General features: G+C 39.3%; 1 protein-coding gene and 1 non-coding gene across 2 annotated transcripts; one reads left to right on the top strand and one right to left on the bottom strand.

Moving 5' to 3' along the window:
• Positions 1 to 26,762, bottom strand: OPN5 (opsin 5). The gene is made up of 6 exons (XM_025418040.2): positions 26,633 to 26,762; positions 22,626 to 22,745; positions 18,626 to 18,796; positions 14,955 to 15,289; positions 3,203 to 3,444; positions 1 to 64 (listed from the first exon to the last, which is right to left on the bottom strand). The coding sequence occupies exons 1-6, from the start codon at positions 26,760 to 26,762 to the stop codon at positions 1 to 3; spliced, it is 1,062 nt and encodes a 353-aa protein (XP_025273825.1).
• Positions 4,557 to 4,663, top strand: LOC112641882 (U6 spliceosomal RNA). The gene has a single exon (XR_003124871.1). It is a non-coding gene; the product is annotated as a U6 spliceosomal RNA (small nuclear RNA).
• Positions 26,763 to 27,456: the final 694 nt, after the last annotated feature.

The raw sequence follows: 27,456 nt of genomic DNA, 5'->3' as shown, positions 1-27,456 counted from the left end.
TCATACCTCTTGATGTATTTCCAGCACAGCAGAAGACTTCCTGACTGTGGTAACAGTGTGCAGCCTAGACACAGAAGAAAGAAAATGCGATTTAACATGTATATAAACACACAAACACGTACTGTGTATGTATACCATAGTAGGCATGTCTACCATGAAGATTATATGTGCAAGATTTGAATTAGGAGAGAAGGAAAATAATAATTTGCTTAAAAATAGTCAAAGTCAAGAAGTCCCTTGAGTAGAGCTTTCCATAAACAAGCCACTTGTGCATGACACATCTGTGTCCCAGTGAGTTTCCCATCCTCAGAACAAAAGTCATTGCCTACCTATGGACCAACCAGACAGTTGCACCCTGTGACTTACCTACAAAGAGTGTTCTTTGGAAGACAGCATTCAAACTAAAAGAGTCAGGGGAGGTTTATTACAAGGGCAATGCCAGAATTGAGGGCTTTGTTATCTGTTCATTTTTACTCAAATATGAGGAATGTAAAATGCCTCAGTCCTTCGCTCTGTACCCCCAGTGTCATTTGAACATTTATATTGCATGTAAGGTTGGCCTAGTACCTGAAGTCTGGTTCCCCTGTCACTCACTGGTCTCTCTGTAGGTGGGAAGAGAGGCCTCTGACTACATGAGCTGCACTGCCAATATTTTTCTTTCCTGGGCTCTGGTTCACCAGCTTTTAGTAATGGCTGGGTACAAGAACCATCTGGAAGAGTTAACCAATCAAAAAAACTAATGAAGCTTGGGCCCAATCCAGATCACTTGAAGCCAAATCTCTGCAAGGGAGGGTATAAGCAGCAGTTTTTCAAAGTTCCCTCAGTATCTCTAATATACAGCCAGGGTGGAGAAGCACTGTTTATGAAATACAGAAGACTACATCTGGATACCCAGATGTGATGAATAAGAGCATTTCAAGACAGGCTCTTGGCCATATTTTTTGCTGTAGTTCATCAGCTTTTACCAAAATCTCAGAGGACTCAATTTAGGGGGAAAAATTAGTTAACTTTTAATGAAACTATAAAAATTACTCAAAATTTATTTCCACAGTCTCACATTCAACACATTAGCTTTTTTATTTGAATTCAAAATATTTCCCAAGAGAGTCTCCCCTGATAAGCAAATTCATTTCAGAGCTCAGAAGAGGAAAAAACAAGAATATCCATTAATCTAGTTTAATTTGACTGACTTGCTCTGGTGATGCATTAACCACTCTGGACTGCCTTCAGACCGCTTCACCTCATTCTATAAGCCTCAATATTATCCACTTTTTTTCTTTTGCTTCTTTAGAAAATTCTTCTCTGAAACAAGAATCTTCCAAAAATCAGGAACTCATCACACCTCTTCAGCATTCCTTTTCTGAAAATGTTCCAAACTTTAAAACCCAAAGGCTTCTCCCTGCTTTAGTGCTACCACCTGCTTTCTCCACTGCAATCTGCAAGACTCTAGAATAAGGAAATAGCACTTGTCTTCCTCCAGCAAAGCAATTGTATTTCGTAGAAATGGCTAATGGGAGCAGGCGAGCTGAACCAATTCTTGCCTGCCTGGCTGTCCCAAAGGTCTGCGGCCTCAAGTCACTGCCTTCCTCATAAATTTCTCCCTTTTCATTATTGAGTGTTGAATATTTATGTGCTGTTCACACTTGAGAGCTAATGTACAGAACACAGGATCAGTCCAAGGCATGATTACAAGGTAGGTGAAATTTGCCTTCAGCCATTCCTGTCAAATTCCCATCATCTCTTTCAGAGGAAGAAATGCCCATTATTTTCTCCTGCAATTGCTCTATTAAAAATATTAAAAATACTCTCTCTAACCTGGATTCATAACAACGTATTAATAGTTGATAAGGGCAAAGTGTTATTACTGTCAAAATAGATGCATTTGAGCATTCAAATTTATTCAATTCAATAGAAAAGGCATTAGCCATCAACAATGTGAAAGAAAAAAAAAACCTGCTAACACTTGTTATCTAGCCCTTTCCAAACACACATTTGGTGTAATTCTTACAGTTTCAAAAGATGAGTGTTGCGAACAGCTCATTGCAATTCTAGGCTCTAAGTAGTTCTTTTGCCAAAAGATACAGGTAAATCAACCAAATACTGGTCTTCTACCTCCAAATTGTGTATTTCTTCCCCTGTACCACAACAATGACAATACTACTTTTTCTTTGTGCCTTTTTTTTTTTTTCATTTGATCCTGTACCCTATATGGTAATGGTAAGGAAACATTTGTCACTTGCTCAAGCATAGTTAAAGAATAAGATAAACACCCACAATCTCTCCTAGTTAGTTCTACCTTTTTCTCTCTTCTGTCTCCTACTTAATCAAGAAAAGCAGTACCGAAAAATAACTAGACATCCAGTGAGTAAGAATTAATAGAAATCAGAAAACCTCGACCTTCTCAACACCCCTCACCTCAGACCATGCATTCAGGTGCCTGATCCACATTCCACTGCTAGGACTGGTCCTGAATGAACACAAAGCCCACACATCATCCTCGACTCTTTACTCACCCTGAGCCTTGAGTAAAAATGATGCTGGATCCCCAAACTCCCTTGTTTATTTTATAGCAGAAGTAGTTTAGAGTGTTTCCAAACCCAATAGATCTGAATTTAAATCTCTGCTCTGCTACTTCCTGGCTGCGTTAAGCACAGACAGCTCACTTAAACATTAACCTACTTGTACCTCCATTTCCTTATCTGACAGAGAGAAGGTACAATAGGGCCTCTTGTGAAAATAACATAAAGAACCTGACAGAGAGTACAATGTCACCTCCCTTCTCTCCTTCCTTTGCCTGCCCAAATCCTATACTTGTAGCTAGAGATAGAAACATCCCAAACAGGAGAATCCTTTCTGTTGTGAGAACTTCATTTTGAATCAATGCCATGTGGAATCATATTCTTAGAGTAAAATGGATTTGGTCCCAGATAAGGAAGAGTGAGCAATAGTGGTTGCTTGAATGGACATAGCTTCCTATCTTAGTTGCTCTACAATCAAAAATTGAATTACTTTTCTCGTTATCTACCATGACATCCAACCCAACATATCTGATGACTTCAGGAATTTTGATGAATAGAAAATACAGTCTTCTTTAGACTCCTCCTAAGTGAGCTCTAATCCCAAGGAGACAATATTTCAGAGTGGCTTGAAACCCACAGGGTTTTGAAATGATATCATTCATTTCTGGCTTCTGAAATTTTACCTGAAGTCTTCCAAAGATTTCTTCTTGGTTGCTTTCAAACGACCAGTTTGGCAACAGGCAAATTTGTAATCAATGACCTGGTAAATGATGGGGTTGTACATTGCTGCTGATTTTGCAAGTAGGGTTGGCACCACAGAGAGTTGAATGGGGATGGAGTCTGGCCTTCCAAAAGCTGACCACACAGAGACCACTGCATAAGGAATCCAGGCAATCAGGAAGCCAGCACAAATCAGCATTGCTACCTGGTAAGGGAAAGCAATAGAACAGAGTCAAGACACCTGATGGAAATGATGGGAGTGGGGGAGACCAGCAGCTGATTTACATCTAAGAAAGTCTATTATTTTTCCATTTACCTGGCCTGTGGATATATTTCCTATGGACTTCGAGATGTTCAGCCAGAGAAAGTTATTATAATGCTTTATCCCATTGACCATATCCTATTCGTTCTTTACTCCAGAATCTAAATGTACCAAAAGACCCAAAGTTTAACCCTAAGAAGTTGGCAGATTTTACATTGGGTAGGAAGTCATGCTAAGAAGACATCCGTGCCCCTGAAATTTCCAGACTTCTCAACCCACGTTAATAGAAAATATGTTCCATTATATTTGGAGCTAGATGGAAAACATGTTCACCTTGAAGAAATTTTAAATCACTCTTATTTGCCTCAGGAAACAGAAACTTTGCCCTTGTTGGAAATTTTAATATGAACCTTCTTCAGAGATTTCTATTAAGTGTTACTTCTTTTGGCTCATTTTCTCAAGTATGAGGCTTGGATAGTGAAAACTCACTAGATATAAAGTAAAATAGAATCACCGAGTTTTAACTTAAGTGACACAGTGGCATAAAGCAAGACTTTTCCAGAAAGCATTTTTTCTCTCACAAAATTATAATTACTTTAGGAACCTCTTAACTTCAGATCAAAGAAGAGAGAGAGGGTTTTAAACACTCTCACTAGTTTCTCACCATCTGCAACCCAGTCCCTCTACTAATGTAGCCCTAATTAGTGTCCTGTAACTACATACCTGACCCTACAGATTATCTCATTTGAATTCAATAATCCCTTTTTAGCAAGTGTTTGGTGCCAGACACAATGCCAAGTGCTGTTGGGGACAACAGTACACCTTCGTGCCCTATTGCATCCTTCTGGAATACAAACAACTACTGTACAAGGAAGAAGAGTATTTAAGTACCAGCAGAAGAGGATCAAATTACATGGTACAGGGCAAATTCAAAATGGTTTCATGAGGGACGTGACGTATATCCTGCATGATGGCAAGTTGAAATAAAGGAATGGAAGTGAGATCAGCATGAGCAAAGACACAGGTGTATGTGAGGTTTATAAAGAAACTAGCAAGTGCTTGCTTCAGCAGCACATATACTAAAATTGGAACAATACGGAGAAGATTAGCATGGTCCTTGTGCAAGGATATCATGCAAATTCGAGAAACATTCCATATTTTTGAGGGAAAAAAAGGAATTAAAACTAGCAAGCAATTCACTTTGGCATAGGAGATGAGGCTGGAAAGAAAGATAATATCCATATATTCAGGGTTTTTTATTACATATGACTGTACTTGCACTAAATTCCATATGCTTTGAGGCACTAGTAGGTTTTTGGGTTGGAGACTTCATGAGAGCTCTGTTTAGGAAGATTAACCTTACTAGTGAAATAGTGCAGGAAGAAATTGGAGGTAGAAAAACCATTGTTTATTCATTCGATCAAGCATCATTGGCATCTCTTACATGTTTTTGTGTCAAGGATAAAGTAAAGAACAAAGCAGACACAATCCTTGGCCACATAGAATTTCCACTTTTAACAGGTTTGTTTAAGCAACAGTCTAAACAAGAAATGAAAGGGCTCTTACTCTGAGTGAAGTTTGAGCTTCGGTGTTTATCTTAAACATGAGCTATTTCAGGTCCTAGTTAAGAGAGCGGGCACTAACTTTGAAGTATTTTTATACTATTATCTACTAGAGTATTTTTTATAAGATAAATAATGAGATGATATTCAAATGAGTGCTCTTTGTAGTGGACATCTGGTTTTGTTTGCATTTATTTTCCTCTTCTTCTTAAACCTTCTACTATAGCATCACCAGTATCCCTTCTACCTGTAGGCAATTGTATGGAGCTAGCATCATATGACCTAAGCCTGACCAGAGGACTTCATGCCCCCTAGCTACAACAGCAAGAATAGGAATGGGCAGATGACTAGAAAGAGCATAATCAGACTCATCTTAGTGATTTTATAAGGGATTTGTAGGAAGAGTGGAGCATCCTTTTATCCAAGTGCCCCAAAACCCAGAGAAGACAAAAACATGCAGCTGTCTGGGGCAGACACCACTGCCTCTTTCCCCAGTCTCATTTAAGAAGGAAAAAAATAGTGTTCCTAACATGAGAGTCATGACAAGCTAGTGTAGAGGATCTATGAAAAGGAATAAGACACAAAATGTTTTATTAATAACAAAGCAATAATATTTATGCTTGTTTTTTGTTTTAGTAATCCAACTGGCTAAGTTCTTTTGTAACAAAGTCATTTGTACGACCATATGCATTTCAATATGCTTCCATGAGAACAGAGATGTGGCATGCAGGGAATGATCCATAGCCCTATTTGACCTGTGGAACAGCCTGTAAGTAGGGTGTTTGTCCTGAGAATCCCACATCTGTGGGCTGTGTCAAGAAAGAAGCCTGGAAAATCCACCATACGTCTCAGGTCATAAAATTCTACCCAAGAAGTTCAAGGCTCATCTCTAAAAATTAACTGCAGTTGAGACACACCTCAGTTATAACCATTTCACTCCATTTTACAAATATTCTAAATCTCAAAGAAATGAATGAAGTGAGCTCAGACCTCCTTCAAGTCCTGAAGCCCTGCGCCAGGGTCCTGCAGCCTTGCTTTAGGGTCCTGAACCAAAATTCTTGTCTATGCTTAACAGTTATCAAGCAGGCCTAGATCATACATGCGATCTCCTGCTTGCTTACTTTTCCACCTCTCTGCAGAGGGTTACCCAGGAGAAATTGTGTTTAGTTTGGTCTGTGTGACTTTCATTTGTAAATGGAACGGATGCCTCAAGGCTCAAAGTGAGGGTCTTTTTTCTAAATTCCCAAATAAACAATAACTGTATAAATAAAACTTGCTTTAGCAGATGTCTGGGAACTTAACATAGCTCCACCCTTTCTCTTTGGTGACTCATCTGATGATTTCACGGTGTCTCAAAAGTTGTTTTGTGTTGCTGTCAAAGTCATTGACAAAAAAAAAATAGATTAGCAATTAGTCCATAATATTTTCTACATTTTACATATTTTCTGCTTTTATGAGGGTGTGCAATGGGAAGAGGAAGGACTTCAAACATGTGCATTACATTATCCTTTTTAAAAGGACATTGGATTTAAGTGCCTTAAATTGAATGACTAGAAATCAAGTTTAAAAAGCAGAAAGAAGGATTAAAGCCTAGATCTAAAGGCGCTGCAGAATGCTACTTATGTATTTGAAGTGAATACAAAGTTAACATGAGGCCCATTTATTTTTTACAATCTTTTCCTGTTAAAATATACTCCACAAAATATTAAAACATTAAATATTAAAGGCATTTTAAGATATACTCTATAAAAACTTACAAAACTTGCATGTTACACTCATTTTCCCAGTGCTTTCTACTCAATGTGGAACATGTTTAATCTTTCATCAGTCTGTTCTTTCCTCATTTCTGAGTGTGTACTCATTTTCATTTTCCAGAATTTCTATTCCAGATATCCTTAAACCAGTTCTAACACAGACACCTGTACCTGTCAACTTTTTTCTAAGTTGTTTATTTTTTAGTCACTTCACTTTTATCACTGCCTTTTGGTTTACTGGAAAAGCAGTAAAATTTCAATTCTTAAATTAGGCAATTTTTTGTGGGAGGAAATTCACAGAATATGTGTTTTGCTTCTACAAAAGAATCACACATCTGCAACCCAGTTCCCTTTAAATAGATCTTGCTGCAGAGGACTAAGGAATATCTATATGTTCCTGCTACAATTCAAATAGGCATTAACTTAAGTGTCACATAGGCAATATTGTACATAGTACTAATAGAACAATGGGATTAGAAGTAAATATTATATAAGGCTCTGTCCTTGGACCTAATTCATCTGAACCATTCCAGCAGATATGGTTTCCAAGAAGCAAAGTCCAGCCCTGTCTCTGTGCTGAAGCAGTGTGGAATAGCACAAACATCATGGATAGATATACTCAGGTTTGGATTCCAATTGTGGTTCAATTCCACTGACCAGTGTGAGTGAAACGACCATTTTGGTTCCTTCCATCAGGCTCCTTTGCCTGGATATGAGTAGGGCCTCAGCCAATGTTTGAAGTTGTGTACTACCTTGAATAATAAAATGGTTGAAAAGAGGACATGGAATTGATGTGGAAGTGAAGTTTAAAAAGAGAGGCAATAAGATGGAATAAATTCCCCACCAATAACAAGATTGATCACATCCTAGAACCAGTCAAACTAGTGATAACAAGGATATTGCAGCGGCTGGGATGAGACAAGATCACAAGGAGCAAGATCACTACATGTGTGCATTGAGAAAATGGTGGGAGAGCATACAATTGACCAGAAGATGAGGATAATAAGATTTGGTTTTCCTATCTTGAGTCTAGCTGGCAAGCATATGGATTTGCTCCAAACTGATCAAAAAATTGATATGAAAAGATGATAATGCAAGAATAAATGCTAGTTATGAGGCCACTACCCCCACATGCAGGCAGCCTGCCATTGAGAGACACTACCAACTGGGGGGGGGTGTTGCTTAGCAACCATGATCCACCTTCTTTGGCCCTCAGTTCCTGACATGTATAAAAATAGGGGTGATATTTAGCTTTCACACCACCTTTGAAGAAATAATTTGTTGACCCTAAGCATGTGTAATTTGAGTGTCTTCCTTCCTTTTATTTTATTGATAGAATGACAAAGAAGACAACTGTCCTAGGTCCTTCTTCATGCACTTAGAAAGAAGTGGTTGTGATCCAAGTAGAAAATATTAACTTGTACTTTAAAAAAAAAAAAAAAAGACATAGAAGGAGGGGTCTGTACTTCCCCACTGCAATTTTCTCAAATCTTAAAATACCACTCTTCTATAAACAAGCAAAAGCTGTGATTGAAAGGAGAGGATGTGAATTAGGTCATGTCACTCTGTACATCTGTGTTGCGGGATTTGGGTCTAAAACTGAACACAACATTCCCCAGTGAGGCAGTGGCTGGCTTAAACAATAAGAGATACAAATCTCTATCTGGCTCAACCAAATGAGGGAGATTTCACTGTTCATTGTAGATGAACCAAACCCTTAAGGTGAAGAAATTGCTACTCAACAGGGTAACATAGGTGGAGAGGCCAGGTAGTTTTAGCAGTAAGAGCTGTTGCTGTCTACCCTTAAATAATTCAACCAATCTAGCCATTTCTATACAACCTAAGAGTTTTAGAAGATAACTTGGGCAGCATTTAGTTCCCCTCCCCCACCTTCTTTCACAGATGAGAAAAACGAGGCCCAGTGAGGTAAAGTGGTTTGTCCAAGGTGAATCAGTCAGGATTCTGAGTTCCAAACAACAGAAATTGACTTTGGCTGAGTGAGACAGGAAAGGAATGGGTTAGTTAGAGCATCATTGGGAGCACTACACTCAAAACTGAGACCAAGCAGACAGAAATGATACCCAAAATGGTGGCCCAAACCAGCTCTGATACAGAGACCACTGCTGCTGCTGCCATACCCTCAGGAGACATCTCCCTGCCCCTCCACTGGAGTCACTAGCTCCTGAGATACACTGGCTGGAGCCTAGGGTCATAGTTGTACTCCAAATGCAAAGGAATCTTGGAAAATCAGTGACTGGTCCTTTTGTATCTTTTAATTTAGGAGTCAGCCTTTGCTTAGATGTGTTGCTCCCCACCATTCCATTCCCCAAGATTCAAAATGTTGGAAATTCCTCAGCACAGAAAGGAATTTATCCACTAGCAACTAAAATAACAAATGTCAGCTATATGAGACTCTCCATGGGCTAGTGGCAAAACAGATTCACCCCTAATTTGAAATTCTTTCCTTCAACAAATACATATTTTTATATGCATTTACTTATATATATCTTTATATTTCATTTATATTGATATAACATAATTAATTATATGTTATATGATTTTATGTCATATCATGTTATAATGTTTAATTTAAAATGTTCAAGACATTGTGCTATACCCTAGGGACACAAAATGAACAAAGTGATACGGTTGTTACTCCACAGGCCTTACTGACTAATGCTAAAGCCGGACATTGAGCAAATAATCACAAAAATAAGTATGTGATTATAAATTAATTATAAATTATGCCCAATTCTAAAAAAAATGTAAAGACAGCATTGACACATTGTAATAGGAAGATCTGAATTGAATTTGGGGAATGCTTTTCTGGGAAGTGGCATTTAAGATAAGAACACTTACAAAGAATCAGAGAAAATAACTTAATTGGTTTAAAAAATAAAAAGCAATGCAGTTCAGCTTTCCCACAAACTGCCCTTAGAGTTCTCCTAAAAGGTTCTCTGAATATGAACCCTCAGTGATAAATAACACTGGATGAGCAATCAAAGAGAGGAATCATTTGAGGAAAGCAGAGATTTACATTTATGATTTTTAAAAAGACTTCACAATCAGCGTAAAAGAACAAAGCGAAACAAAATGCCTGTCAGTAATAAAAGGGACAGAGGAACTCAAGTCAGGGGTCAAGGGACCACTTAACACTCATCAAGGTAATTAGATTAACTTAATTTATTCAATTATGTATTCATTATAGCAATCTTGATTAAGCATCTAGTAGGTGCCAGTGAGGCTCAGTAGCAAACAGGATATTACACTACTGTTCACCTACCTACTACTTGCAAAGAAGGACAAGCGTGTGGCTCAATAAAGTGAATGTATGAAGTGCTCTGAAGACCAATTGCAGAGGGACTTAAACTAGCCAGGGAGGATCAGGAAGGCTTTCTGGTGGAAATAAGGGAAAATAAGAGAAATCCAGATGCCAAAGGATCAAGATACTACTTACAGACCTAGAACTTATAGATAATCTATTTGTGCTAAATAAATAAATATTAAGTACTAATCCACACAGCATAACAATATTTGGAAAAATTAGTCTATGCTTCTGGTATTTTCTGCCTGTTACTCCACCGCCCCCCTCATTAAAGCAAAAGCAAGAGTGTTCACTGCATTGTGTGAAGATTTTTTTCAAGCAGAAATACCCAAAGAAGTAAAACATTCATTTCTCAGCTTGTGAGTTTTAAAATAGAAATTTGAAACTTACAGGAAAAAAAAAAAAATACTTGAGAGAAAGGGGGTTTGAGTATGCAAAAAAAAAAAAAAAAAAAAAAAGGACAGAGTATCCACAGCCAGAAATTTGTAGGACCAGAGGCATTAATCTTACTAAATGGGAACAGTTTTTGAGGGATGCACATGATTACAGGTTTCCCACCCCAAAGTGGGTAAAGGAACTACAGAATATAGCTTGAAGGTGAGGGAGGACCTTGGAGGAGCTGGTAATTGACCTTGAGAAACTGTCCGGATGCTACTCCACCGAGCTTAGCACAAAGGGCCAGGGATGGTGCTAGGGGAGCAAAGACCTTCAATACATTTGGGGATCTCAGAGCCAAACACTTGTGCCTTGCTTCCCAGGGTCCCAGCCAACTCCTAACATACGCATGCAAAAAACAAGGAAGGACAGAGAAATAGCTGGAATTGCTGATGAACCTAAAGAGGACTTCCAGTTGGAACAAAAAGAATGCGAAGTGACTCATGACAACTGATGATTGAGACTGGAAAGAAACTTAAATATCTCAGCAATACCATGGTCAATAAATTAAAACAACTAGACCAGGAGCCCCCACCCATTAACACCACAGAATTATAAAAGCCTCTCTAGAATTTATACATGGCCCTGGGAGGAGGAGGAAAATCCCCAGTTCAACTGAATTTATCTTCATAGTTTAATATTAAGTTTGTTTTACAAAGTCAAATGCAGACATGAAAATGAGATGGTACGGAGTCCTAGAAATATAAAGAGAGTCTTTGTTTGTTTTTATTTCTTGAGCTTTTTTTACAGACCTCTGTTGGCAGTCTGTTAAATTTCAGCCTGCTACAAAAGTCTAGCAAGACCATCGTTCTTAAAAAAATTAATTCAAGGGAAATTACAAAGCAGAGAGATATTTGTAGATGGGTTGTCAGCTTTCAGGTGGATAAGACCAGACTGGCAAAATGCAGTCCCAGATAATAACCCAGCTGGAAATCATTAGAGTACCCAGAAAAGTAAATTATTTTGACTCCAGAATCCAAGGAGGTGACCTTTAAGTAGTAAGCTTTTAGACCAGGCTGTTCTAAAAGATCAAAAGCACCAAATGAATAAGCAAACCACCAATCCTGGGAGGTAGTTGGAGGAAAAGCTTTCTAAGACTATGAAAAGGTGCAGTGTAAGGTTGTTTTTTTACTTATTTTTAGTCAGAAAAAAGTTAAGATAAAAACTAAATGGTAGGGATCCCTGGGTGGCGCAGCGGTTTGGCGCCTGCCTTTGGCCCAGGGCGCGATCCTGGAGACCCGGGATCGAGTCCCATGTCGGGCTCCCGGTGCTTGGAGCCTGCTTCTCCCTCTGCCTGTGTCTCTGCCTCTCTCTCTCTCTCTCTCTCTCTCTCTGTGACTATCATAAAAAAAAAAAAAGGTAATTGAAAACATTTTAAATTTAGCACAGAGATGCCAAAATAGAAAGTTATGTTTATCATTGTGGGTTGAATTTTGATTTATGTTTTTTGCATAAGTTTTAATAATTAGAAGCTTTTTATATTCAGGTTATTTTAATATAAGTTTTATATATATAAATGAGGTACAGACATATTGTATAATATATGAAATATATAATGTAGACATTATATGTAATAGTGTCATTTAGTATATGTCAAAAGAAGATATGCATAAAATAAAATCATACATATAGATGCCTACACTTTTCATTTAAAGATTTTATTTATTTATTCATGAGAAACACAGAGAGAGAGAGAGAGGCAGAGACACAGGCTGAGTGAGAAGCAGGCTCCATGCAGGAAGCCTGATGTGGGACTCGATCACGGGATTCCAGGACCATGCCCTGGCCTGAAGGCAGGCGCTAAACCTCTGAGCCACCCGGGCTGCCCTACACTTTTCATTTAACATCTCTTTGGTTAATCTGGTCTGGGTGAGTCTGGCTATTGGATCTATATAGTCCATTCCAGGTCAAGGAGCCTAATAACCACAAACCAAATTAAATGGTGTGTGCCAAGTTTCACCTCATATGTATAATGAGCTTCAGAATCCCTCACTAAGCAAATTGCCCACCGTCCAGAATACTCAAAGAACCAGATGCTAGGGTATTTATAAAAGCTAACTGTGGGTGGAATTAGGCAATTTAACTAACAGGAGAACAGATGATGAACAACAGACTCAGAAAAACTGGAGAAGGACCTCATGGAAATAAGGATCCAGGCTCGCTAATCAAAACCATCAAAATGTCTTGAGTCCAACACCACTGGAAGGTGGCAAGAAGAGAGAGAGTCTATGACATCTCAGCAGCTTTCTGGTATGCCAAACTGCAGGACTACAAGGTAAAATCAAATCCACTTACTAATGTGATGGATATCACATCATTTTCCTGAACATACTTCCATAAAGTATTAAAAAGGAAAATTTTTATTATTGTTGCATTCACCCTGTTCCTAGAACAGTAGTTGATTCCGAGTAGGGTTTGGATTAAACGTAATGCAAATTTATCTTGGATTCATTTATTTGGGTTAATTTTTTTTAAGTTATAGGTAAGACCTAAAAGGAGACCTAGAAATGAAGAACTTAGTTCATGACCTTGGATTTTATGGAAATAGTTTTTTTCTATTTTATAGCCAGTTATAAGGTAAAACGCAGATAATGATTCCTGATCCTGTGTTTTTGTCCAGGTAAGACTTCTCTATTATGAGATTATGAGTATAGATTTAAAGTATTGAAAACTTTCTGGAGCTGTTACTCAGCACATGGAGTTGAGGAAGTAAAGGTCAACTGGAACCAACAAAAATCTCTAGCTCACGTTGTGCACCCAAAAGATCCTTGTACCATCTCAAAACATCTGCAATTCAAAGAGAGGAATATTACTAAAATGAAGGCCCTGACTTACTAGAAGTGATCTCAGGTCTGGAGGAAATTGTTACTATAGGTCCTGAGACAAGTGGTCTCCAAAGTAGGCTGTGAGGACACGTGAAGTTGGGATGTCAATAATATGACTGATTGGGATACCAGAGGGAATGGTTAGAACTTCAATCTACATTTAATTTTTTTATCTTTAAAAGTAAAATAGAAATTAGGGCATACTAATGTTAAATATACAGTTTGATGGTATTAGCTGCATGTCATTTATATTGAGATACCTGCTGGGAAAATATCTCTTTCACTATAAGAGTAAGACAGAGGATGACTGGGTGGCTCAGCAGTTAAAGCGTCTGCCTTTGGCTCAGGGTGTGATCCTGGAATCCCAGGATTGAGTCCCACATCGGGCTCCTTGCATGGAGCCTGCTTCTCCCTCTGCTGTGTCTCTGCCTCTCTCTCCCTCTCTCTGTGTCTCTCATGAATAAATAAATAAAATTTTTTTAAAAAGAGTAAGACAGGATGAAAGTGGGAGGACCCCTACCTTATACTTCCCCAGAATTCCTGAAAGTTGCAAGAGAATGAAGGAACTACAGTTTCTTTAACACCTTCTAGGCCCCAAATGACAGAACAACATGATTTATCTCATTGAATCTCCACCATAATCCAATGACATAGATGTTACAATTCTTGTCACACAAGTGAGAAAATAGATTTAAAGTTTAGTATCTAGCTCTGGGTCACAAACCTGGCAAGTATTGGTGATGGAATGAGAACCCTAATCTGTTCCCAAATTCTGTGTTCCTTTCATTACATTACAATATCCAAGGAACTGTTGACTCTGAAGCTCTGCAGAAATTGCTCTTATGGGATCCCTGGGTGGCGCAGCGGTTTGGCACCTGCCTTTGGCCCAGGGCGCAATCCTGGAGACCCGGGATCGAATCCCACGTCAGGCTCCCGGTGCATGGAGCCTGCTTCTCCCTCTGCCTGTGTCTCTGCCTCTCTCTCTCTCTCTCTCTTTCTCTCTCTGTGACTATCATAAATAAATAAAAATTAAAAAAAAAGAAAGAAAGTGCTCTTATGTTAAGCTCCCATAGGATAGTAGATGTGGTAAGCTCTTATGCTAAATAATATGGGGTGGCAGGATGTCCCTAATCACACCCACCAAAGTCCATACAAAATAGTAAGTACTATTAGGCATTTTATGATGCATAGAAGTTATTATTGTTATGACTTAATAATATTATTAAGTTATTATTATTATGACTTAAATAATTTTTGAGAACCAAGAATGTCTTATTCAATAGAGAGAAAAAGCTCCCAGTAGATCCAAATTTAGTAGATATTAGAAATGTGTGATGCTCTGTGTGTGTGTGTGTGTGTGTGTGTAAATGAGAGAGAGACAGAAACAGGGAAAAGAAATACTAGAAAGGTTTAGGTAAATAATAGCAAAGTTCAGAAGTCCATAAAGAATAGAGGTTCTAAGTTCTCTCAGTCCCCAACATTCCCTAACCTTTTTGCCCTATGAAGTTTTAATCAATCAGAAAACCCCTCTGTAAATTATTCCTGTAGTTACCTTGGTTAGTTTCATTTCCAGCACATGGCTGCTATGTATCCGACTGTCGAAATGAGCTACTTCTTTGGAGGAGGACTTAACCTTGGCAATGATCTTCACATAGGAGAATACGATCACAGCCGTTGGGAGCAAGAGGCAGAAGAAGAGGATGTTCAGGATGAAAATCTGGCCACCCAGGGAGGCCTGGGCCAGCCACCAGTCCAGCGTGCATGAGGTTCCGAAGGGCTCAGGTGCGTAGTCCCCCAGACCTACCAAGGGCATGGTGGTCCAGAAAGAAGCATAGGCCCAGATGACTGCCAGGCAGATGTAGGCGTGCTTTCTTTTCAGCCAAACCCCTGGAGGTAGAAGAAAAGCATTACCGGGATGTAATCTGCCCTACACCCAAATACCTCCCCTCGATATGTCAATTCCACATCCAAAGAGTTATTCCATTGGATTCTGGGAGAAGTGGTCAGGTAACTGAATTCTGAGGGAGAGTGGAATGAAGGGAGAAAAGTTCCAGAGCATGGGCCTTTTTCCAAGAGAATAAAATCAGAAGTGCTTTCACAGGGAAGGTTTCCATAGGCACGCAGGAGCCTTAGGACGGGTAAGTGACAAAAGCTGAAGAAAGGGGACAGTAGAGAGATAAGAAGATGCCAAAGACAATGAAGGAAGGATCTTAAGAAAGCATCCAGAATGACCTTGAGATCCTATCCAATACGGGGCCAACTGGTAGAATAGAAGGACCAAGCCCCCAAAAGCATTTATTAATGGTTCATCCAAGGTAGACTCCTTTGGGGAGGCTGACAAATAATAACACATTGTTTGTGCCTTTAGATACCCTTCTCCCTAAAGGCTTTCATGTCTCTCATCTCATGCATCCTCCTAAGTACTTGTTGTTGGGGGTTGGTGGGCCACGACCATGACTGTGTGCAGTGACATTAAATTGGCCGACCCTGCATTACAGGACCAAATTTTGAATCTTCAAACATGACTAACACAGCAGTCATGCTCACATGGCCATAGCAAGAGAGGTAGAGAATCTAGGTAGATTTTACCAAGTTCTGCAAAAGTAATTCTGTGAAAATACTTTCAGAAAAACAAAAAATGAGCTCCAGGTTTTTCAGAACTAGTTTCCATCAACCAAAAGAGCATTCCAAGAAGAAGAAATAATGTAGTCATCTAAGAAAAGCTGTAGAACACTAGTGATCATCTTCCAAAGTTTGACATAACCACCAAAATGGGGCAGCCTGATATACTGCTGTGGCCCACTAAGAAAATTATCTCCATCCCCCCATGTATCACCTCAAAGAGAAAGGGTCAGAGTAGTGAATCCTCACTACCTTGGGTTTGGAGTAGCACAGAAAAAAATATCAGAACACAGACAACAAAAGCCAAATGACCCCTTCAACATAGACACAAGGCCTGCTTCCGCTTAGAGCCATATGCTGTTGGGGAAGTCAGTAGGGCCTAATTCTTCTCATTTCTAGCATTTGACCCTCTTCATGTACCCTTTCTAGATGCCCATGTTCTTAGCAGTAAGATGGAGGAAATAAGAATGCATTGCTTACAGGTTTTGTTAAGGGTTCACTCAAATAATACAAGGCCTGATTTGCATACTATGAAGGACTATATTAACATGAATTTTTACTCCTGTGTTTGTCTCAGCACTAACAAGAAATATAATGGATTGTGTCTATACTCTATTGCCTCTTTTTTAAAAAATATATGGCATTTTGTATTATAAAATTCAAATTTCTCAAGCCCAACCAGAGGGAGGTAACAATTATGTAACCACAATATATGTCAGCTCCTGATTATCCATTATAATGGATTAAACATTGGCACAGATAACCACATATATTTAGGGGAATGTGCATACGCATACGTATAAGCATTTATGGTTAGGGTTACTTGGTGAGGTGTTGTATACTTACATTCGAGTATGGTGAAAGGCTGTCAAGTACAGGAGGGAGTAGATTAGTAGATTGGTTCTGTGTTGCTCCAGAAGTCAGAACTAGGACCAATGGGTGGAGATTACTGGGAGGCAGTTTTGTCTCAATATAAGGAATAACATTGTAACAATGAGAGCAGACCAATCAGAGAATGGGCTGCCTTATGCAGTAGTAAGCTCCCCGTCACTGGTCACTGGAATTATTCAAGAAGAGGCCAAGTGGCTGTCTGTCAGGGATGCCTTAAAACAGTTTAGCACATTAATGGGAGAAAGGTCTCCATGTTCCCAAGCGGTCTTCTAATTCCAACATTTTAAGACACTGTGTAGAGGGTTTAATCATGAGTCAAATCAAATGGTGAAACCATTCTATTGAGGTTCAATCTTAAAAGAAGCTGGAAAAAAATATACAGTTCCCATATGGAGTGATGCCCTGCAGTGATTCTGGGGAGTGGGCAGTCTCACCTCTTTAATGGACACCAAGCCTAAATTCAAGAAAATATTTTAAAAGCAGAGACATCAAGGTATAGTATTCCTCAAATATCCCCAGGAAGTTGAAATTCTGACTTCTCATTTGTAAAATCTATTAAGTATATTTAAAATCTACTTATATGACCAAAAACAATTTTATAGAAAGTATATGACTCTGAAGTCATCCAGAATATACATAACTGAATATTTTTTGTATTATTGGAAACTCTGATTTAAGTTATTTCTATTGGAAGTGTTATGCTTTTTAGAAAAAGAGATGCAGATTTAAAAAAAAATTAGTGCTAGTTCGTGAAGATGTTGGTCCATGACCTTACCCTCCCCTGCATGGTTTCCTTAGAGTCTGGGACTATAAACTTTTAAAATATAAAGGAAAATTCTACCACATTGAGAGTGTCAAGTCAACTTGATCTTTCCCATCTCAGGCTCCAGGCCATCCTCCATCTCCATGGTCACAACTGTTCTGATTGACAGATTAACAAACAGAGAAGCTTTTTCCAGAAGGAGCTAATACTATTCCCCAGTTGTACCTGGTTCTCAGTATTAAACTTAAGAGTCCAAATGCTTCTCTTTTGGATTCAATAAGTTCCCAGAACCCCAAGAAGAAAAAACAATAAAAATTTATTTTAACATTATTTTTTTAAAAATCTTGAGCCTCTGAAAACTTTTTTATAGCTGGCTCTCCCCTCACCAATTCTTATAGTCACTCATCTTTCTACCTACAATCCCACAAAAAGAATGTTGAGCGATATTTCTGTGTGTGTCCTTTCTTGCCGGCACAGCTGCACGGCTCTCTAACTTGGAGCTGGACATTTTGGAATTCCTCATCTCTGAAATCACAGGGAACATGAGTCTGAAAGGAGGATCAGAAGCATCTTTCTTCTAATTACACTTACCATATGGGGAACCAGCTAGAACATCTCAGACCTAACATCCTTTCAATGCGTCTTATCTCTCTGTTTGCATGACAAAATATGGTAGAAGCTTATACACGTCATACAAGGAAATGATACTTGCCAAAAGCATTGTAGTCAAACATCAGACATTCCTATAAACGTAGTATTAAAAGAAATCTACATCAGCACAGGTTTAAAGCTTTAAACTTATGTTAGAACAAAATAGGCTAGAAATGGAGATACTCTTGGTGTCCTAGGTTATTAGTAATCTTTGTTCATCACCTATCAGTACAGTATTTACAGTCTGACAATCCACTAGTTTTGACTATCAGGGAATGAGAAACCTTCGTACTTACCATAAGATAAATAGCAGATTTTCAGATATCGATCCAGGCTGACAGCCGTCATGGTGATAAGACTTCCACAGCCAAAGAAAAATCCAGCCCATCCATACCAGCGGCAGCCAATCCAGCCAAACACCCAGCGGTGACAGAAGCAAGAGATGATCGTGAACGGTTTGCCTACAACTAGAGCGCCAAGCAATTTGTCAAGGGAAGTTCCCTCCAGTTAAAATTACCCACCTGCCTCAACTCACTGTTGAGTTATAATCTACTCAGGCAAGAGACAGCTATTTTAGTCAACTTAAGGTTCAATTTGTTTACAACCAGACCCAAAAACAAAATTAGAGACAGAGACAAACCATAAGAGACTGCTAATCCTAGGAAACAAACTGAGCTCTTGGAACCGGGAGGGGTGTGGAGGCATGGGGTAACTGAGTGACAGGCACTAAGGAGGGCACATGATGAGATGAGCCCTGGGTGTCATACTATATGTTGGCAAATTGAATTTAAATAAAATATTAAAATAAATAAATAATAAAAAATAAAAAGGAGGGCATGTGAAGGGGGTGTCTGGGTGGCTCATTCGGTTAAGCATCTTCCTTCTCCTCAGGTCATGATCCAGGGTCCTGTGATTGAGCCCCGCTTCAGAAGGAGCTTGCTTCTCCTCTGCCCCCCCCCAGCCCCTGGGTTGTGCCTGCATAGGCTCTCTTTCTCTCTCTCAAATAAATAAATAAAATCTTCAGGAAAAAAAAAAAAAAAAACAGAAAGGAGGGCATGGGATATAATGAGCACTGGGTCTTACATAAGATTAATGAATCACTGACCTCTACCTCCAAAATGAATAATTCATTATATGTTAATTAATTGACTTTAAATTTTAAGAAAATTAAATTGCAAAAATTTCAAAATAATTAAAAATAAACTATTCCTCAGCTTCCATTAGTGTTTTGCTTTCTAGAAAGCATTTTTCTACTTTAATTCACACCCCGTGCCCTTCATATTCAGCTATTATATTCAATCTTCACCCTTCCAGAAGGGAATGTGCTGAGGAAGCTCTCCATGACCTCTATTTGCTCTTTGTGATCTATGTATCATAAGGTTCCCGAAACGTATCACCTGAGGAAAACATATTCACAAGAGCCAGTCCTGCCGCATCCCTCCAAGGTGTGTCCCTTCTTCCATAGCAGAGGTACACTCAAGTTCCTGTTAGTGTAGTCAGTGAACACATATTTCTTGAGTGCCTTCTATAGGTCAGAAAATATTTCTTGAGTGCTTCTGTAGGTCAGAAGCAACACCTCCTCTGGTTGTCTGGATAGCTAGTGTCGCATTCCATCTTGCTGGACTGTGCACCCCCATATTAGAACTTCCTGATCCCAGAGGTCTAGCCCCATTGTCTAGCCCCATTGTCAGTGAGGAAACCAAGTGTTAAAACTGTTCCTTATCCAGCAAGGATAAGGCCATTATTCAGTGCCTCTTATGTAACAACCACAGAGCAAGGTGAAAGAGGACAACGTGGAGGTCGAGATCAACAAACATATTTTATAGTAAGGAGGGCAGATAAAAGAAATACATAATTTTAAATATAAGATATGATATGATGGAATGATAGTGATTAGTGCTGTGAGGGAAAAAAAATGAAGCCAAAGGAGATAGAAACTGTTATTTTATGTAAGGGGATCAGGAAAGACCTCTCTGAGAGTGTGACATTTAGGGAGATGTCTAAATCACTGGTAGAGATCTCAGGCAAATGTCTAGAGGGGAAATATTGTAGGCAGAGGAGACACGAATGCAAAGCTTGAGCTAGGTGTCAGCTGGGTGGGTGCTAAAGACAGCAAAAGACAAGTGAAAGTGACTCGGATGCAGTGAAATTAGTATCTGTTGTGCCTGGGACTATTTTAAGCTTCCTTCTGGAGTGGAGCCTTTGGTAAACCTTTGGAATGTCATCTAGATTGCCTCCCTCTTCTTCACTTAATAGTTCTGAGCCCGGCTGCACACTAAAATCACTGGAGGAGTTGTTTTGTTTTGTTCTGCTTTGCTTGGCTTGGCTTTATCTTACTTTAAATATCAATTTCCAGGAGCCTAACCTCTAGAAAGTCTGATTTAATTTATTGGGAGCAAGCTCAGGCATCAGTATATTTCAATATACTGTTTTTTCTTTTTAGCTCTCCAGTGATCCTAATACACTTAAACACTTGTGAGCCACCAGGATATAAACAACAAATACTAGTTATATAGATGAACACCCGGTCTCTTCTATGTACTTCAAGGTGTTTATAATGGAATATATATAGTTGACCAAGAAAAAAAATAAAACAGAAATGTTTAAGATTTATTGGAATGGGAAATGTATTAGAGATACTCAACGTTGAAAAATGATCTAGGTTCATCAGCAAAAGCTATCACATGGAAGAAAATGCTTTCTTGTTGAATTACTCTGAAGACACATGCAGAGTAATGAGGTGATTTGTGCAACTCTAGAGCAGATTTGCTTGGTGGAAAGCAATTTCAATGTATCAGACCAATTAAGGCCATTTTTATTCAAGCTTCGTCTAATTCAGCCTAAACATGAACCTGGTATTATTCGCCAGTGAAGGATGTGGATGAAATGGCAGGTTTCATTCGAGCATTTTACGTTCAGTACCAGGGAGAGAGCTGTCGGGGCTCAGCAGGGAGAGGACCGGGAGAGCCATCATTCATGTTGCGACACTGCCATCGTGTGGCCATTACTAGAATAGCAACCATTCTGCAGCCTCGCATATTGCCTAGGGTTCATTTCAGCTATTTTCACGGAGGAGGCCTGACATAATATGCTTCTGTGCATGAGCATTTCTGATAAGAGCTCATGATATTTACGCCTGTCCATACTGAGTAAACTTTCCCAAGTAATGAAGACTCTAAAGAGCATCACATCTGCTAGTGATAAATACTGGCTTGATAGGTAGAGGCTTATTATTGAGCCTTGTTTTTGGAGATTGGCAGTGACAGAAAAAAATCCTCTTATGAAGGGAGAAACAAATATCAGAAAACATTTTAAAAGGGACCTTTTTGGTGGGAAACTGCTAAAAAAAAAAGTTTCCAGTAGAAAGAGGAGTTGTGTGCTGTTCATACCCAAATTTCCCCAATTTAGCAGAATTTAGGCTCCAAAGTCAGGTTTGAGTGTATCTAGCCAACCCTGGGACTGAAAACAAAGGGAGGCTACTTATCTAAAATCATTTATAGTTATAAAAATGAATTACAGTTAAAGAGAAATTGTTTTCCAATTCCTCCTTGGCTGGGTTATCAGAGAAGCCAAAGAAGCAAGAAATAAACCAGTGATTTCCAATTTTGGCCCCACATTAACTTACCTGATAATACTAATTTTAAATATCCTGATGCCCAGGTAACATTCTCAGCAAATCAAATAAAAATTTCTGGGTATAAAACCCAGCCATGAAGTTTTTTTTTCTTTTCTGTTGTTCTGTTTTGTTTTTTAAGTTCCCCATGTGACTTTTTTGTGCATCCAACTCCAGAAACGACTGAACCAGAGGCTTCCTATACTTGCAATCAGTCCGAAAGCCACATTTGAATGTACCAGTGGGGCAGCTCTCCTGTCTTCCTACACTCACCTCTCAGACTGTCTTCACCCATCATTTAAGCTTCAAGACCTAGCCCCTTGATGTTTATTTTAACTGTGTCCCATAAGGATGGCAGAGGTGTGAAGGAGCTCAACACAGGGATCTGTAAGATTCTGTCTTCTAAATCATTTAGCAGGTTCACTTTGAGGTGTAGCATTACAAGGTATCATGCATTATTCCAAATTGTAGTCTTAGCATCTAACGTGCTGGGCACACAGAAATGTTAAATGGATGATGTCTTTGGCCTGATGACACTCACTCAGTTGACTTACCACAAACTCAGTAAAGATGATTTGTGAAGGGAGGAGCAAAAGGAGATGGGGGAGGGGTGACCTCTGAGCCACTGAGGACTTTAGAATGGGGCAGAGCTCAAACCCCCAAAGAAGAAACGGTTGTGTTACCTGAAATCCCCAGATCACAGATTGCTAAATTGATAGTCATTATTTCCGCAGGTCTCAGCTTCTTCTTTCGTCTAGAAGACATATAAAGGACATACCCGTTTCCAAATGTGGACAGAATCCCTACAAGGAAAAATATAAATTCCCACCGTTAACACTAGGATTTGGAGTTCACTCAGATATGAAACACTTCTCAACTTCAAAAATGGACACCATAGACTTAGGAGGGTAGTGAGAGGACTCTAAATAAAAATCTAAATTAAGAAGATGAAGTAAAAAGCATGAGTTGCAAGTGACAGGTGAGGGATGGGTTGCCTCCAAAGGGAGAGGAGTCAGGGATTATAAGACTGAACTTACCCAGAAAAAGGAAATGCTAACTTCCCAGTGAAGCTCAGGAGGGTGTGGGAATCCCCATGGTCAGTTCTTGTACTGGCCCCCAGGATGGAGTATTTCCTCAGCCATTTTTTACCAAGTATCGGCTTTATAGAACTCCCTCCCTCTAAGAAGTAGGGTTAGCCCCTAGGCTCTTGATAAATTCTGAAGTTGAAGTGACCCCAACCAGACAAGGTGCTCTCACTACCACTGTGGGCGCCTGAGGGAGCCCCAGCATTCAGGAGAGGCAGAGGCCAGGTTGGGCTGGCGTAACCCCCCGCAAGGAGAGTCTCTCCTGGAGACACATCCCAGGACTTTTTGCCTCCTGAGGACACATGGACGCTGGGTGTCTGCAGCTGCGACTGGACTAGGTATGAAGGGGAAGTAGGTGACAGTGGATAATATGGGCTCTCCCCCTCCCGCCAAAGGGAGAGAAAGTGACCCTCAACCCACCAACCTACCAATAATGGTATAAATGTGTTCCCACTTTTTTATATCCTTTTATTAATGACTACTTGGCTTTGGCATTACAATGATACTGTTCAAAAGTTCTTACAAACCCAGTTTAAATCCAAAAAGACCCAATCCCTACTGACTTTATTTAAGAAAAGAATACACCTACTTCCATAGCTTAACATGTAGAGTAGATTTCTTCAGGAATTCTTGCTTCATAGTGTAGCTGTGTATAAATGAGAATCTGGTACAGCTGCCTTTAGTAGTAAGGAATAAGGAGAGCATTAACAGGAGAAACCCAGATTTTTCTATTTTAATTTCTACTTCTCCACCACAATTCATTTTGGGGGCAAGGAAAGAAATGTGTGTTTCCACCGATGGTATGAAACCACCAGGAACAGACTGCATTGTGCTCTCAGGAAATTATGAATCCCTGGAGTCAGTGCTGCCTAATGGTCTGTTAAAACCTCTTTAGCTTTCTTAAGAGAGAAGAGGAAAAAATAGAAGAGATTATGGAGTTCTCAAGCAAACCAACTAAAATGAAACTTGCATCTCATTAAAGGAAACCAGCTAGCAAGGCACACTGGGAAATTAAAATGTGAAAACATGGCTTGAAGACTTTTAAACAAATGCCTTCTACTTTGTATCCAAGAAGATTAAAAAATAAGCATGCATTTGATACACAAAGCTCCTCTGAACACTCTTTGTCCTGCTACTTCTCCTTTGAGAATATTGATTTTCTTACTTGTCCTTTTTTAAATTATCTTTACTAGTGTTTCATAAGGCTTTACCCAGTGCCCAAAGCATTATCAAAAAATAGTCAACTATGAGCTGCATGTAGATTATTCCCAGAGGCAACCTTATCTGTAGGGGATTATCAAAAGAATGCAAACATATTTGATGATAGTTAAAGGAAAACAAGATTAAAAAAGCTAAAGGCTAAAGGCAGGAGTGGAAGTGGGGAGGGACATTTTATGATTATCAATATCCTGAATCTTCCTAGGAATACAAAATGATGAAATCTCATATATAAACTGTTAATAAATCAAGTATCTATAGTAAAAGAGTTGATGGAAATGGGTCTCGAATTTATTTCTCCTCTATTCCAAACTCAGATTTCTCTTCTCATCTTCCAGTTTTCCCTAAGACTTCCTGTATTTAACAAAACTCACCAAGAAGGTCATTCCACTCTGGTCCCTTAAAAAAAGAATCGGGGCATATCTCCATACCTATCCTAGGAGGGGTGAAAACCAGACATAGCACTGAATCCAAGACTGAGTCTAGAGGAGTCCAAATCCCTGCAAATGACCCTGGTCTCACTCTGAATGACTGTTCTGGAACATATTTTTGGCTCCACCCCTAGCTCCCTGAGTCACCTAATGTTCCCTTTGTTTGGGGACTCTTACTGGACCCATTTTTCTAGCTCCACCTGAGCATGCTCATTTGAATCTGACTGTGGATTTTCCTTCCATCCCCACATACAAGTGACAAATTTTCCTGACACCCCCACCCACCCCTCCTGGTTGCCTCTCTTCCTGAGCTCCTCCATACCAAGGCGGGGAATGGACTGCGATCCCTCCCTCTTTTGTGCTTTCTGGAGTGCTATGTTTTAAGTCCATTCTTGCAATTGATTGAGACAAATTCAATTTATAAGATGTCAATTTTTCTGCTTTTTCTGATAATTGAAAGTACTTATGTTTAATGAAAATGCAATGTAGATTTTACTACCAGATAGTCCCTGTGCACAAAGAGAATTTGCCCATTTTGTTCACTGCTATATTCCCAGAAACTTAAACGGTGGCAAAGAATGAGCAGTCAATATATACTTGTGTTTGAAAGGACATGAGGGTCCATTTATAAGAAATAGAATTTAAATCAGTGTGATAATAGCTAATCATAAAGCCAAGGACCCAGGGAACCCCGTTACAGTGGAATTTCTGATTCAATCTCATTGATTTCTTTTGCCTCAAGCACTGACCATAGAGGTGTCTCCAGACTTTTCTAATGAGTTTTGCTAATTTCAGGAGGTTAAATGAAATTCTTAGCCCGTAATAAATAGATGAGAAAGGAGGAAGGAGGGAGAGAGAGAAGGAGGAAGTAAGAGAGGAAGAGAGAGAGAGCTTGACCCAAATCTGAAAAGATTAAAGGCAGACACACCTAAAGACATAACCCACCTGTGCACTGGTTACCCAAATTTAAAACAACAGTTTTAAATTTAAGAAGTATTGTGGTCTAATTCTAATGGCCTAGACTAGTGCTGTCCAATAGAAATACAATGTAAAGCAGAAAAGTGAGCCATATATGTATTTCAATTTTTTTCTGATAGCCACATTAAACAAAGTAAAAATACCACTAAATTAATTTTAATAATATAGCTAGCCTAGTACAGACAAAATGTTATGGGTTTGACATGTAGTCAATTTTTTTAATTATTCATGAACTGTTTTACATTATTTTCGCTAGTGCTAAGTCTTCAATGTCTCACATATATCCACACTACAGCACATCTTTTGGACAAGTCACCATTCAAGTACTCAGCAGCCACAAGTGGCCACCACATTGGATAGCATAGTCTGGAAACAGGTGCACCATGTTTTGGATGATGTACAAAACTTTTTGACCCTGGGCTGACTCCCATCTTATTACCAATACATTTTTTTCAACTCTCACCAAAATCACTTAGTGATGCCATCATGGTGCAACTCTACTTTAAATGCAATAAACTTAGTATGTCCATTGTGACCACAGCCTGGGGACGGTTTCCTCAGTTGTGATAAGAGGAATTTGATCTGGTGATTTCTAAGGTCCGTTCTGAGCCTATCCTCTTACAATTATACCAACAGCATTTTTTTTTTTAAAGTAAAAGCACTCTATTTAAATAAGATCTCATTATCATTAATTTTGTTATTCAAAAGACAAACCTACTTGTAAGGCAACCAAAATAGTCTCAGGATAAATGATTTTGCTGTAAAACTTCTTTGATTATCGAGGGATATCCATCACTAATTATAAAGATAATAGTCATTTGCATGAAACATTCACTGAACCCCGCAATGCCACACCAACTTCTACCTTTCTCCCACTCTCCACCTCCAGTCAAAATATCTATCTTTGTGCAAAATCAACATATTACCCTGTGAATTTTCTAGATGCAGGCTTTGCACAGAAAAATTAAGGAAGCTTACCAATTATTGTTAAGTAAAAGCCAGCCACTAGATCCGCTTCCCAGGAAAGTTTGGAAGCAAAGGGGTCCCCTTCTCGAAGGTAGTGTGGCAGGCGCTCATCCTGGGGCCGGGCAGTGTGGTTTAGCGCCATGCTGTGCTCAAGCGACCAGGAGTCTGGAAGGCAAACCAGTAGAGATGGCAACAGACCCGAATAAGCCGACTTGAACCATCTCATAACCATGCCCTCTACTTTATCTTTTCAAAAGGTTTTATTTGGGACACTGGGTGGCTCAGCAGTTGAGCGCCTGCCTTTGGCCCAGGGTGTGATCCTAGAGTCCTGGGATCAAGTCCCACATTGGGCTCTCTGCATGGAGCCTGCTTCTCCCTCTGTCTGTGTCTCTGCCTCTCTCTCTGTGTCTCTCATGAATAAATAAATTAAATCTTTAAAAAAAAAATAAAAAATAAAATAAAAGGTTTTATTTATTTACCTGAGAGAGAGAGATAGAAAGCAAGAGTGGGGGGGGGGGTGTGTGCAGGGAGAAGTAGACTCCCTGCTGAGCAAGGAGCCCAATGTGGGGCTCTATCCCAGGACTCTGGGATCATGACCTGAGCTGAAGGCAGATGCTTAAAAAACTGAGCCACCCAGGTACCCTTATACTCCTATTTTAAAATAAAAATGAGTTTCTAGGATCATGATTGATTACCTAATTAATAAACAGTGAGTATCTTAACACTTTTCTTCAATGACCCAAATATATCAGTATTTAATTAACTATTCAGTGTGCAGATAGAGTATCCAAGCCTACATTATGTCATTTCTTTATCATGCTACTCTCTTGTGTCAC

This window comes from Canis lupus, chromosome 12, assembly GCF_003254725.2.
Source record: "Canis lupus dingo isolate Sandy chromosome 12, ASM325472v2, whole genome shotgun sequence".
Taxonomy (NCBI): Eukaryota; Metazoa; Chordata; class Mammalia; order Carnivora; family Canidae; genus Canis; species Canis lupus.
The sequence above is the reverse complement of the archived record's forward strand: the minus strand, read 5'-3'. Positions and strand labels throughout refer to the sequence as shown.

Excerpts from the sequence above, each read along its gene's own strand:
- OPN5 (XM_025418040.2), bottom strand. The coding sequence starts at position 26,762 with ATGGCGCTAAACCACACTGCCCGGCCCCAGGATGAGCGCCTGCCACAC. Across the intron at positions 22,746-26,632 it reads CTTTTACTTAACAATAATTG|GGATTCTGTCCACATTTGGA; the intron begins GTAAGCTTCCTT and ends TTTTCCTTGTAG. Across the intron at positions 15,290-18,625 it reads AATCTGCTATTTATCTTATG|GGGTTTGGCTGAAAAGAAAG; the intron begins GTAAGTACGAAG and ends TTCTACCTCCAG.